Below are 14,021 nucleotides of genomic sequence, written 5' to 3'. Positions count from 1 at the left end.
AGCCTTGCAGTGGCTCTCAGGCTAATGAGTGGTGTGACCTCAGGGCTTCCTGGCAGATGCATTAGCTGAGAACTCTGATAGAAAGTGAGCCCCTACTGGACTCACGCAGTGTGTACCTCTGTGCTGCCAGCCACAGAGGCACCCTGTCTCTGAAATAGATTTGAGGATCCGCTTCTATTTATTAAGAAACTACAGGGGCACCTGGATGGCTCAACTGGAAGGGAGTGTGACTCTGGATCTTGAGGTTGTGAGTTTGAGCCCCATGTTGGATGTAGAGATTACTTAAGTAAATACAATTTTAAAAATAAAATTCAAAACTGCATCACTCAAAAAGAAAAACAAAAGAAGTTAATGCTCCTTGGCTCCTTGGGCGAGCTGGTTCCCCTCTCTAGAGAAAGTTCAGCACGCCGGTTTCCTCCAGGTTCTTGACCTTCGGCACAGCTTCTGCTCAGTGATGGCAGAGAGCGATTTCTCTGGTAGCAGCCCTCTGACCTCATCTTCACCTTCCCTTCTTGCTGTCACTTGAGTCAGCCAGGTTTGTTCCTGCCTTAGTACTCTGGCACATGTTCTCCCTGCCTGGAACTTTCTCTGCCTCTCCTTTTTGTCCTCCCAGATCTTGGCACGGCTGCCCCCTTGCTGTTCTGGCACCCCTGCTACCTCTTCGGAGAGGCATGCCCTGACCCTTCTGCGTAGAGCTCCCTCTCTTTCAGGTACATTTCACCCAGCCTTTCTCAACCTGGGTCCCTTATATAAACTACAGAACACAGAACATGACTTTCTCAACTGTCTCCCAGCTAGTCCCCTTCCAGATGCATACGTTAATTCATTATGTACAAGGGATGCTTGGGGTCCCTTCTCTGATTCCCTTGAGAGATGCTGCAGTTTTATCCCATTGGGTTGCTACATCTTTGTAGTGTCTTATCTGAAATGTGACTCCTTGCCTCTCCTTCCACCTTTGCTTTCTGAGGGCTCTTTCCACCACCTCCCCCTGCCCCCTCTCCTATGGAACTTGGCTTATGGTAGGAATTAAAATCTTCATTAAATGGTTAGCCCTGGGTCACCTGGGTGGCTCAGTTGGTTAAGCATCAGACTCTTGATTTCAGCTCAAGTCAGGATCTCACAGTTGGTGAGATCAAGACCTGTGTCAGGCTCTGCGCTGATATCAGGGAGCCTGCTAGTGATTTACTCCACCCCCCCCACCCCGCCCTGCCCATCTGCATGTGCTCGCTCGCTCTCTTTCTCTCTCTCTCTCTCTCTCCCTCCCTCCCTCCCCAAAAATGAATGAACGATTGACCAGCCCTGAGGGGTCTTGCNTTTATTTTTGAGAGAGAGAGAGAGCGCGCGCGCATAGCTGAGAGGGTTAGACAGAGGGAGACAACCTGAAGCAGGCTCCAGGCTCCAAGCTGTCAGCACAGAGCCCGACGTGGGGTTCGAACTCCCAAACCGCAAGATCATGACCTGAGTCGAGGTCGGTTGCTTAACCGACTGAGCCTTCTAAGTGTCCCTTTTCCTTTTGAAGGCATGCCATTTCTGTTAGCTGTTTTGAGTCAGCTTGTTGTCAGAGCACAGCTTCATACCTTCTGGGCAGTCTTGGGTAGGGTTCTGTGGTCACGGGCAGCAGTTCTGGGTACCCAGGAACACTTCCCTGGCACCTCCTTTATCACTGTCCTCAGAAATGTCAGAAGTTTCTGGTAAGGCAAGCTGGTTGCCAAGAGCCGGGGACGAGGGGCAGGGTGGACGTAGCATAGTCGTTATTAAAGTTTTTGAAAACCACATTCTTCCCACATGAAGCAATGTGAAGACCTTTGTAGAAAATACTCCCCCCCGCCCCCTTATCATTTGGAGTCTAATGGGACTGGACCTGTCAGGTGTGTTTGGTCAGCAGCAGGAGGGAGACTGGGCCTTTCACTTTTGTGTGGAGTTCATAGTTTTTTGGTTTTTTTAACCAAGTTTTTCAAATTGGGAGTTTCTTTAATTTGTAATTGACCAGCTCTTAATCTGAGATGATATCGGGAGATAGGATTTTTCATTCCTGGCTCTTACCTGGTGCCAGTGAGATTTGGCTCTGGGTCTCCAGACCCAGAGACCCAGAGACCCGGAGACCCAGCTGGAGAAGGCTTCACTGAGCAGGTCCTCCCGCCCAGATGGGACTGGGCTAATAAGCCTCCAGTTTCCTGGAGGGCAGCCCGGGAAGTGGCCCATGACTTTTGGACAGCTGGTCTACCTAGAACAGGGAGTGGGGTTGGTCTGGCCACAGTGGCCCACCTGGCTGCTCTGTGGGGCCATCACAATGAAGGGTGTGGGGGACAGCGCAGGGCAGGACCTCATAGCCCCACTGTGAGCTAATTTGCAATCTTTAGGGTGCCAACATGAGTCACAGCTCACACAGGCCCCTACGGACCAAGGTAACAACCCTTTGAACATCAGGGCTGGGCTGAGATCAACATCCCTGAGGCATGGGCCCGGCACTCTGACCTCTGGGCCCCAGCCATGCTGCTGAGGGCGAGTGGCCCAGCCTACCACCACCCCCCAACCCTCAGCGGCAGCACCAGACACTGCCCATCAAGGTAGGCATTGGCTGTCACAGCATTTATCCAGCTCTTGTGTTTGCTTCGGGGCTTCTGGGAATACCCTGTAGGACTGCGCATCCTGTAGGCAGCTACTGGCTACCTGTATGTGGCTATTTAAGCTGAAGTTAATATTAAGTAAAATTTAAAATTCAGTTCATTATGTTGACCATATTTCAAGTGCTCAGCCCCATGTGACAAAGTAGCTGCCAGCACTGGACTGTAGTTGTCACTTGGGGATTGCCCAGGCCTTTGCCTTTTGTGACCTGCTCTGCTTTGGCCATGTTGCAGCTGCTGCAACTTGTTCCCATTGCCTTGACAGTAAAGGTCAGCCTCCTTTTGTCTGATCTCTAACAGCTCTTTGCTCCAGCTTCCAGGACTTCTGCTCTCTCTGGGACTTGCTGTTCCTTTCCACCCCCAGAGGCATCGTGGGTTTAGAATCTTAATTTATGTCATTAATGCACTGTTGCAGCCTTAGAAAATTCTGGCTGCCTTTGGGATAGCCTTCTTTGGGTTCTGTTTGCCCACTTCTGAAATTGGGCTCAGAACGTGCAGGGAGTGTGTGTGTGTGCGCGCTCGTGCGTGCGTGTGTGTGTGTGAGAGAGAGAGACAGAAATTCTTCAATATGCATTGTGAGCTTCTGGTGGACAGAAGCTTTTTCTTGCAGCAACTTAAACATATTTACGTGTGAATTATTATGTGAATGTAAGTATATAACCTCAACCTGGTAAGGACTTAGGTAAATGCATGCTATAAAAATCAGGATCCCCTCTTGGTGGTCTTACAAAGACCTCTGTGTGTGTGGTCTTCCTACAACAAACTGGGGAATGGGCTGGGAGGTGGGGCCTTGACCTTGACCTGGCCCACAACCTGCCCTTGTGCTCAGAATGCAGTGGCAGCAGGTGCTGGGCTTCAGGTTCAGGATCATGTAGCTACTCCCTGTCCTTTTAAGACCCTCCCCCCACTTCAAGGGGGAAAAGCCCCTCAGCAACAACGTGCTATGCTAGGCGTTCTAGAGGTGGGGGACCGTCTTTGGTAATGTGAACATATAACCCTGGAATAACAGAAATGTTCACATTTCAACCCAGAGGGTCTATAACAGTCGGCTCAGAAGGTGGAGTGGATGCAGCTTCACTGGCCAGGCCCAAGTCCAGTCTAGACCTGATAGCCACTTGGCTCCTAAGTGCTTGTTTCTATGATCAACCTTCCCATCAATTAATTACACATAGCTCTTCTTTACACAATAACTGTAGCCAGATGGGCTTAGTCACTGGGACCAACATTGTTTGTACTCTTCCCAGAAATTTGTTTTCTTGTTTAGCCCAAGGCTCTAGACTGCAGTAGCCGAGTTGGTCATCGGTGCTGGGAGTGAGGCCATTACTTTTTCAGAGGTAAGCTTTTCCAAGAAGCTGCAGGTTCTTCTGGGAGAAAGGAAAGGCATCGTTTTAAAGATTTTTTAATTTTTATTTTTAAGTAATCTCCACAACCCAATGTGGGGCTTGAACTCACAACCCTGGGACGAAGAGTTGCATCCTCTACCAACTAAGCCAGCTAGACGCCCCAGGAAAGGAATCCTTTTAGAACCTGGCCAGAGCAGGTGAATGTTAAGGCCTTGTAGGGCCGCGACATGTGCGCCTTCAGCTCTGTGTGACCACTGGGCAAGCTGCCAGCGTGCATCTATTCCCGGGCAAATGGACCTGCTAAAAATAAGCAGGCAGCTATTTAATTCTAGCAGATTCAAAATAGCCACCTCTCCTCCCCACCACCCCGTGCACAGGGCTCTGCATCCTTCTGCAAGGCTTTCCTCTGGCTTGCCCGAGTGTCTGGGGCCTCTGGAGGGGGAGGCCTTGCGGGGAGAAGGCTGCCTGCAGTTAGCTTGTGAGTGCGAAGGCTTTTAGACCTGCAGTGTTAAATGCCACTTATGTCTTGAGAAGTTCAGCTTTTTTACAGAAAACAACAAAATCAAACCAGGGCAAAGAGAGCAACTCAAGAGTCCATTCCCAGAAAAGGAAGGTAGCAGAGAGCCTTGCAAGGCTGAAGTGTGCACACTTGTGCGTGTGGGCATATGTGTGTGTGCACACGTGGAGGCGGCCCTGTCTGGAGTTCAGGCGCAGTTGGTGTGTCTTCCAGCACCTGTCTAGGCCTATCCGACTGTGTAAAGCAGGGAAAATGGCATCGTCCTGATTCACAAGAAACCGTTTGAGGTGAGATTGGCTCACAGAAGACTCTGTGAAGGGCCGAAAGAAATGAGAACTTCTTTTGCCTGGTGGGAAGTGAGGGCTTTGGTCACCCGGCACTCTCTGTGAGGCGCCTTCAGTGAGTCCCAGCTAGGCTCCTCTGGGTGGGGTGGCTCTGTCTTGGTGGAGATGGTGAAAGTCTGTAATCACAGTACCCTGGTGGCAAGGGAAAGATAAACAAGGCGTGCCTTCTCCTGCCTGGGGATATCCCACCTCTTTTCTCAAGTTGTCCGAGCACTGCAGTTGGGCAGGGCCTGTCCTTGGAGGTCTTCGTGGAGAGAAGAGCTTTTCCTGGAGGAGCAGGGATACTGGGTCCGATGGGGAGGGGGAGGTAGTGGTGGACGCTGGGGATGCAGGTGGGGTATTCAATATTCATGGATTGTGTGACATGGCCTCAGGGGACCAGTGTTAAACACCTTCAGGGGAGTCCTCCTGACACAACAGCAGGAGGCATCTCGCTTGGAAATGGTGCAGAAACTTTCCTGAGCTGTGATCAGTTGAATAGTGATAGTTGACTGTCTGAGGGGAGCTGTGGATGGTGGCTTGGGGTCTCGGCCCCTGTCGGTGGAACAGTGGGACAGGGAGGGCTAGGTGTGTCAGCGGTAGAGATGTCCTGGCAAGCTGCAGAGCAGTGTTGTGTCCCCAGGCGACTGTCTCTGTGTTTAGTGTAAGCCAGGACTGGGAACAGAAGGGACAGTGACATGGGGGGCCAGGGTGTGGGTGGTGATGTGGATCAACTAGGGTGCCAGGCCAGAGGCAGGCTGAGACGGTATGCTTGAACGAGGGCCTCTGCCTTACAGCCAGTCCCTGGGACCTCCGGAGGTGGGGTGGGGGTCAGCTGCTGGACCCTGGGATCAACTTCTAGTACTAAAGGGCAGGGGGCTTCTCTCAGAGAGAGCACATGCAAGCACATGAGCAGGATGTGGGGCAGAGAGAGAGAGAATGCCAAGCAGGCTCTGCTGACTCAGGGCTCAATCCCATGAACTGTGAGACCGCCGTGCCCTGAGCTGAAATCAAGAGTCAGACGCTTAACTAAGCCACCCAGGCGCCCCTCCCAGCTGCTTTGAGAGGCAGTTTGTATCTTGGTTAGCAACTCCCTCCTTACACACATGCCTGTGTTGAGTTTGGCCTTGGGCCCTTGATCTGTAAAACAGGGAGACTGCCCTCTGTGGGTGGTTAAGTCTTAGGATTCTTTATCTTCCTCTCTACCCTATTCCACGGAATCTTGTTCCTGAGGTCAGAGAATTGGTAGAAGAACCACAACTGTGGGAATCACAACTATAAACCCTGTTGAAATGGGATTATCTAGTTCAGGAATCCAAATCTAAATTGACTACCAAGAAGAGAACCTGGGTTCACACCCCAGCCACACTTCCTGTGGCACGTGACCTATTGGGTGGGACTGGTCTGACAGTAGGCCATGTGGTAAGCATCCTGCCTTATCCTGAGAGCATCTTGCCCCCATGCCCTCTATTCCTTCTCAGATTTTACTTATTTTTATATGGAAGACATTGAATACAAAACAAATAGCCTGTGTGTAATTTACCACTTTTTCAGGAGTGTGCACAATGCTCCAGAACAGTGGTTCTCTGACTTGAGTGTACATTGGAATCACCTGGGTTAAAACAACAACACCTGGTGCCCTGGTCTCACCTCAGATATTCTGATTGGGGTGCGATCTTGGCCTGGGAATTTTAAAAGCTTCCCAAGTGATCCTAATGGGCCACTAAGTTGGAGAACCACTGAGAGAAATTTCAAAATCACTCTCCTCGGAAGGAAGAAGTAAAGAGTATATTGGCAGGTAAGGAAAAAAACGAAAAACTATTGGAACTAATAAGAGATTGATAAGGTTGTAGGATGCAGGATCAGTGTGCAAAACCTTCGCCTCTCCTCCAGCCGAGAGGCTTGGCGTGTGTCTTTCCTGGTTTGCCTAAAGGGTTATACAGGTGCAGATGGCACCCACATGGTGGTACCCCGGTTTTGGCTTCTGTGCCACAGCGGTTTCTCCATGTCCATATGCGGGATCCCTTCTCTGTCACTGGCATGCCCATGGATTCTGCAGTGCGTTTAGCAGTGTTTCCCCGTATGGGGATGCCCCAGTGAGCAGAATATAGACCTCTGTCTGTGCAGAGCTGTTTTTATTCTTTTTTTTTTTTTTTTAAAAGAGAAAATTGCAGGGGGCACCTAGGTGGCTCAGTTGGTTAAACATCTGATTCTTGATTTTGGCTCAGGTCCTGATCTCACGATGTGAGAGATTGAGCCCCGTGTCAGGCTCCGTGCTGACAGCGCAGAGCCTGCTTGGGATTGTCTCTTCCCCTCTCTCTGCCTGCATGCTCACACACACGGTCTCTCTCAAAAATAAATAAACTTAAAAAAAATATATTGCAGGTGTCATAGGTCATAGGAGGTATGGTCATAACCTTTTTTTTAATGTTATTTACATTTTACAGAGAGACAGTGCTTGAGCAGGGGAGGGGCAGAGAGAGAGAGATGGAGACAGAATCTGAAATAGCCTCAAGGCTCTGAGCTGTCAGCACAGAGTCCGATGGAGGGTTCAAACTCCCCAACTGTGAGATCATGACCTGAGCTGAAAACCAGAGTCAGCCGCTTAACCAGTTGAGCCCCTAAGTTTTTATTTATTTAATCTCTACACTCTACATGGGGCTCGATCTCACAGCCCTGAGATCAAGAGTAGCATGCTCCACCAACTGAGCCAGCCAGGCACCCCTACACTGAGCTATTTTAACCTTGATGATGGCAATACATTCCAAACCAGGTGGTTGAAGACTAAGTGATGCAAGGGATAGCATCTAGTGAGGTTCTGTGTTTGAATGTGAAGCTGTATGAGCATCGTTGAAGTTTCTGCTTAGAGGGATTCATGGGGTCTTCTGAGTGTGGCCACTGCTTAGCTTCTGCTTTGTGTTTTCCAATCTTATGGATTCACTTTCAAATATTAGCAAGAAGGTTTATGGTTTTCCCTACCCCCTCACTTTGGGGCTGAAGGTGTTTCCCAGTGTTTCTTCACAAACTCTAATGTGTTTGTGAATCCCCTGGGGGTCTTGTTAAAAATGCAGCTAGTGATTCAGGCCTGAGCTGGGGCTGTGTTTCTAGCAGGCTCCCAGGTGGTGCTCTGTGCGTCTGGCCTATAGACCGCACTTGGAGAAGTCAGGTCCTCCAGCAGTGGCTCCCAGCCTCCACTGAACTTTAGAACCACCTGGGAACTATGTGCTCTGGTTTTGCCAAAGACCATTAACATAATTAAACCAGGAAGAGTTGCTGAAACGTTTACATTTATCTCTACAACAAAGCTTAAACCCAAATTAAGGTATAATTCACCATATCAAGGGAGGAGATTTGGTTTTAAGACGACGTATGATTTTTGCAGACAGAATGAAATTTACTGGCATGGGAGGTACTGAATTACAAGCATTCTGGAATAAGTCTGTCATATACCTCTAAAGAGAGCTAACCCTGCTTTGCATAGCCCTTAATACATAGCTAATCCTCATATCAGCCATCCTTTATGAAATGTATCCCCATCTTACGGTGAAGAAAACCGAGTCTCCTGTATCCTTTACATATCCACCACCTCCTTCTATCTAGGCCGTTATCATTTCTCTGGGCCTGGATCCAACGGACTCAGGTCTCCAGGTTCCTGTCACTTGATACGCTGTTCATCCTCCTCCCAGAATCACCTGGTAACACAGTTTGGTGTATGTGCTTTGCAGACCTCTGCTGGTTCTCTGTTGCCCACAGGATAAAGTCCAGACTCCACTGTGAGGCCCCAGAACCCTCATCGAGGCCACTAAACAACTTGATTCTTCAAGCATGACCTGTGTCTCCACGCCTCTGTATGTTTTGCTGGTCTCTTACCCTGGAGCACCCCTCATCCTTTTGAGATCGTATTCATCCTTTGCTCCTGCTCTCTTGCTGTGTAATGGTTTCGTTAACTCATGATTTTGTGGGTGCCTGTGAGGGACATACATGTGGATTTCACAGGCATTTAAAAATATTCCAATATCATCCGAATAGATAAGCGTTCTGGGAGTTCAGAGAACTGAAACATTAAACACAGTATCCCCTTGGGGGAGCATAGAATTTGGCATTGAGGAGTGATGAAGGAAGGGATTTGGGTCCAAGGCAAGGCTCGTCTTGTTTCAAGGGAGTGCGATATGGAGGAGGGAGCAGACAGGGGCGTCTCTCCCTGCCCAACCCCCTCCGGTGGATCCCACATAGGGTGCCAGCTGGAGGAGGCAGGGAAAGGGTGAGAGAACAGTTGATTGTGTTTCCTGTGCAGTGGTGTCAGGATCCCCCTGCCTGGCTCTCATCGCATCCCTCTCTCCTCATCTGCAGGTATCATTTCTTCAGGCCTCCAGGATGGCCATCCAGTTCCGTTCACTCTTCCCCTTGGCGTTGCCTGGAATGCTAGCACTTCTCGGCTGGTGGTGGTTTTTCTCTCGTAAAAAGCATGTCAGCGGCCAGGACAGACAGGTGGAGGCCAGCGCTGTGGAGCTGAGGGCTGGCCACTCCATCACAGAGCCACTCCCCATGGAGGACTCCTGTCCCAGAGTAGCTTCCACGTCCCCCAGCACTGTACCGCAAGCAGAAACAGAGCTGTGGCCGGTGAGCAAGCCCCCCGCCGAGCCCCCGGCCTTGCTGCGGGCACATCCAGCCTGTCGCAGGTCAGAGTCCTCAGGCAGCCTTCCTAACAGCACAGATGTGAGATTTCGGCCAGGAACATGCAGAGATGACAGTACAAAGGTGGAATTAGTCCTGATGGGTGATGAAGCCAAGTCCATTCCTCCCGAGTGTCCCCTTCCGACCCCAAGGGGTGTTCCTTTCCCCCACGAAGCAGCCGAGGTGTGCAAGCCAGAGTCCCCATTCAGTGGGCCGCCAGGGCAGGGCCGGCAGGGCCAGGCTGCAACCCCCAGAGAGAAGCCAAGAGAGACCGGTGGGGCGGAAGGCACTGGCGACGCGGTGTCAGGAGAAAACGTGCCAGAAGGGCGTGTGTTGTCCCAGGAGCAGGGCTCTGAATCACAGACCGACAAGGTGCCTGGCCTTGCTCCCTTGGGAGGCGCCGGGGAGAAGGTGACAGGCCTCCCGCTGCAGGCCGAGGAGGGGGCCGCGGGGACACCACTGAGCAGCCACAGGGAGTCGGCCCACGTGGAGCTGACGGAGGTCTCCGAGCCGTCAGTACCTCGGGGCAGCGGCACTGCCCGTGAGGCGCCCTGCCCAGGAGAGCTGGGCCACGAGGGTACCGCGGAGCACGCTGAGGAGATGGAGCAGGCTGCCTACCAGATCGTCTCCAAGGTGATCTCGGAGGCGACCGAAGAGGTGCTGGCCACCACCGTGGGCAGGATCACAGGCCGGCAGTGTCCGGCTTCGGCCACTCAGCGCCACGGGCGGCAGGAGGAGAGCTGCGTGCCAGCTTGCCGGGAAACCGCCCTGGGGCCAGATGCTGACAGGCCCGCTCCAGCCTCTGTGGTGGCGGAGGCGGCCTCGGGTGTGCCAGACGCTGCTGCCCCCTCGCCAGGCCCGCCTGCAGAGGACCTGCCGCCACTAAAGACCTACGCCAGCTGCCTGAGCAGCCCTCTGTCCAGCCCCAGCAAGGACAGGAAGCCAAAGAACTCCGCACACCACATCTCCCTGGCCCCCGGCCCACCGCCCCCTGCACCCCAGGGAGAGCTGCTAAATGAGGCATGCGTCCTGGTGGAAGATGCGGGATATGCCACCTGCACCTCTGACAGCAGCCAGGATGTCCCCTCAGTGGTCTCCGAGCAGCGCTCAGATTCCCTCAGCACTACTTCGGGGCTTGAAGACTCATGTACGGACGCCGCCTCAAGCCCCAGGGACAAGGCCGTCATCCCGCTGCTGCCAGAAAGTACTGTGCCCTTCAGCAATGGGGTGCTGAAGGGGGAGCTGTCAGACTTGGGCAATGAGGACGGATGGACCGCGGATGCGGAAGCAGATCACTCGGGAGGTAGGAGGGTCTTGGGCGTGCCTCACCTGGAGGACGGGGTGGCAGGGCCTCCGCTTGGCTGGCAAAGGCTGCTGGTCTGCCTCCCCCTCTGCTGCTGCTGCTGCAGTAAGAATGCTCTCCAACCTTGAGCCAGCTGGCCTGCAGAAGGTTGGGCTGCCCTGAGCCCCCCAGCACCTCGGGAGCTTGGTTCCCCAGCCAGGGACTCCCCCTAGTCCTGAAGGAGCCAGCTCAGAGTTGGGTTTGCTGATCAGCCTCTTTTAACCTGACCTCTTAAAGGTTTCTGTGATGTAGAGGCCTCCCTAGTTTAATTCCAAAGTACCAAGATGGGTGTTAGCTTTTTTTTTTTTTTGAATGATTGATTTCCTTTTAATCATGTGCTTGTTCCCATGTCTTCACCCGCCTTCCTTCTCCAGAAGCTCTTACCGGGTAAGTGCCCAGAGAGCGGCCCCGGCTCGGCTCTCACGGGAGGCTCTTGCTTTCCTGCCTCACTGTCACCACTATTCCTCCGCAGAGAGCCCTCCGCCGTTTCCTTTCCGTGCGGCTGCTGTTCCACCCCCGGGAAAGAGGGGCACTTTGGTAACCAAGTGTCCACTGGGTTTTTCGAATGCTGACCCCCGCGTAGACAGTTCAGACCGCTAACTGACAGGTCAGCAGCTCCTGACCCTGGTTTTGCAGCTACCCTGGGGTATTTTCATTTATCTCAGGGAAAGAGGCCATGGACTCCTGTGGGGGTCTGTGATTTGCTGGCCTTGGAGCCAGTCCCTACCATCTCTGCTCCAGGAAGGTTGGGGGTCTTTACCGGGAATCTTGCTACTTCCAGCAGTACTTTCATCACAGCACATTTTGTCCCCTTTCAGACACTATTGATTTATGTGCCTCTAAAGGAAAAAAAAGCTCATCATGGTGATCAGGAGTGTAGAAGGCCAGAGACCATTAAGATGCATCCTAACTTGAATGCTGTTAAAATGTTCTTTTGTTTGCTTGTTTTTTAATCAAAAAGATCTTAAAATGGGTAAACAAAAATTTTTTTAAGAATAGAGGAGTTTCCCTTTATCTGCTGGCCCTCAGCTGAATTAACAGGCCCATCAGCCATGTTATGCCACCTTTAGATTGATGGTGGCAGCTACTCCGGTATAGTGAAGGCCTCGCGTTTAGGCCTCATGGAAGAGNGCAGTAGCGCTCTCCTGGCACTCGGTTGTGCACAGCACAGGCTCCCGCCTCCCCCATGCCTGCACCTTAGTGCATGGCCCTCCCTGTGCGCGAGGAAGTTGAGGCTGAGGGGGGCTGGCCTATGAGCACGGCCTGCTAGAGGCCTGTGTGGTCTGAGCCACCTCTGCGGGTCGCTGGGGTGGCGAGTATCAGCCAGTCCTGTTTTGTCCAGGAGAGGCTAGGGCCCCTGATGTTGAAGGATGAGGCCACTTTGAAGGTGACTCTTCCTTAGCTGGGAATGGAGTCTCTTTTAAGCCTTACTCTGCATCCAGACAGTACGTGCATTGCTTGGCAAAGAATTATGTCCAGAGTTTGGAGAAACCATGTGGAGAATAACCTAATTAGTAGACTCTCAGGAGCGATCTATTTCTGGCAGTTAAGTCGTCCATATTTAAGCCAGAGTCCTTTCTCTTAAGCTGGCCTGGACCCATTTTTCTGGGATGGCCTCCCGGCACATTCTTGAACAAGAGTGGAGCAGACGGCATTGATCTCAGGGTCATGCTTCCTGCTCTGTTGTCTGGGGCATGAACTTCAGTCTTTTGACCAGACCCACCATGAGCCCAGAAGAGCATTCAGAGTTGCCCCAAGTTAGGCCCAAGCAGAGGGAAAGGAGAGTTGCCCCTCCTCCATCTACTTCCAGTAGGGCCCAGGTGGTACAGGATAAGAATGGGGCCCTCAGGCCAGCCAGGGTGCAGTCTTTCTAGCTCTGCTTGACTGAAGGTCATGGCCCTTGAGCCCAGGCCTGAGACCTTGGGGGCCTTAGGGTCCCGTGGTCTGAGGGGCTGGCATGGTCAGAAGACATGGGCCGGTTGTGACTGGNCACGCAGAGCCGCCGGCCGGCCCCCCGCCCTGTGGACCCCCCCTTCCCAGCTCACCGCTTGTCTCTGCGCCCGCAGCTGTGGCTGGGCGTGGCTGCCGCTTCAGCCAGCGGGGCTATGAGCAGCAGGCTAAAATTAGGCGTCTCTACACCCCCAGTCCTCCTTGCATTGGGGTCGTCCAGAGCCTTCCAGACGGCGGGTGACAGTCACCCGCCAAGCTTGAGGAGGGGGCGTGGGGTGGGGGGCTCCTGGGAATGCAGGTGCGGACTTCCCTTAGCCGGCGTCTGTGTGTGCCGCTTTCTCCCCTGCAGGATCGGACAGGAACAGCATGGACTCAGTGGACGGTTGCTGTGGCCCCAGGAAGACTGATGGTTTCCAGAGCGCCCAGGCAGGCTCCAGTCCTAAGAAGGTCGATCTCATCATCTGGGAGATCGAGGTGCCAAAGGTAAGGGCTGCAGGGTCACTGGGATGAGGGGGAGGCACAGTAACCCAGAAGCAGCCCCTGAGTGAGCCAGAGGCTGGAAGGGAAAAGGAGAGCACCCTCTGCCAAGCTTCAGAGAGTTTCCCGGGGGTCGGAATGCTGTCCTTGTCCGCTCCAGACTCACAGGCTGCTCACTTCTCTGGGGCCGCCCTGTGTGTTCCGGGGCTCAGCGCTGTTCCGAGATGCCAATAAAAGCCAGCCCGAGGACATGGGCCAGGCGGGAATCCCTCTACTGTGCTCTGCTCAAGCTCTCCAGCACAGAGTAGATTTGATAATTGAGCACAGTGTAAATCCATATTTCAGAGCGCTTGAAAAGTATAGAAATGTATGAAGAAAATAACAAGCCGTTCTGATCTCACCCCCGAGAGTGACTATGAAGACTTTTATTTCCTTCTTGTCTTGCACCCTGTGGTTTTTAAACAAAACTGAGATTATGTTGCTTTAATTAATGCTTTTAAATATTTAACAATTTAATTTTCCTGTGTTATTCTTTGAAAATATAATTTTAACTGCATTATTCATTGTGTGAATGTCAATTTACTTCACCGGTCCGCAAATCCAGGGTGCTTAAGTAGTTTCTAGCTTCTTGCTGTTCTAACTTAACGATTTATTAGCTCGATCGTGATGCTTATTGCCGGGACTCAGAAATAATTGGCCAGCTGAATTCTCCCAGGCACTTAGCTCCCTGCCGCTATGGAGACTTGGCTTGGCTTGAACTCTGGGTCAGGC

At 52.3% G+C, this 14,021-nt stretch overlaps 1 protein-coding gene across 6 annotated transcripts in view; it reads left to right on the top strand.

Moving 5' to 3' along the window:
• The window catches only part of AKAP1 (A-kinase anchoring protein 1), a 29,946-nt gene that overhangs the window by 7,992 nt on the left and 7,933 nt on the right, over positions 1 to 14,021 (top strand). For 4 of the 6 annotated variants that reach the window (XM_077762856.1, XM_077762855.1, XM_077762860.1 and 1 more), the window contains exons 2-3: positions 9,158 to 10,784; positions 13,123 to 13,256. In XM_077762856.1, the coding sequence (XP_077618982.1) occupies positions 9,182 to 10,784; positions 13,123 to 13,256 (1,737 nt within the window). In that variant the 5' untranslated portion in view covers positions 9,158 to 9,181. Of the gene's footprint in view, positions 1 to 2,389; positions 2,568 to 3,888; positions 3,959 to 9,157; positions 10,785 to 13,122; positions 13,257 to 14,021 lie in introns of those variants that run through there. The other 2 variants (XM_077762858.1, XM_077762859.1) reach the window with 2 other exon arrangements.

The sequence above is a fragment of the Crocuta crocuta genome, unplaced genomic scaffold (assembly GCF_008692635.1).
Source record: "Crocuta crocuta isolate KB4526 unplaced genomic scaffold, BGI_CrCroc_1.0 scaffold144, whole genome shotgun sequence".
NCBI classification, from domain to species: Eukaryota; Metazoa; Chordata; class Mammalia; order Carnivora; family Hyaenidae; genus Crocuta; species Crocuta crocuta.
The sequence above is the reverse complement of the archived record's forward strand: the minus strand, read 5'-3'. Positions and strand labels throughout refer to the sequence as shown.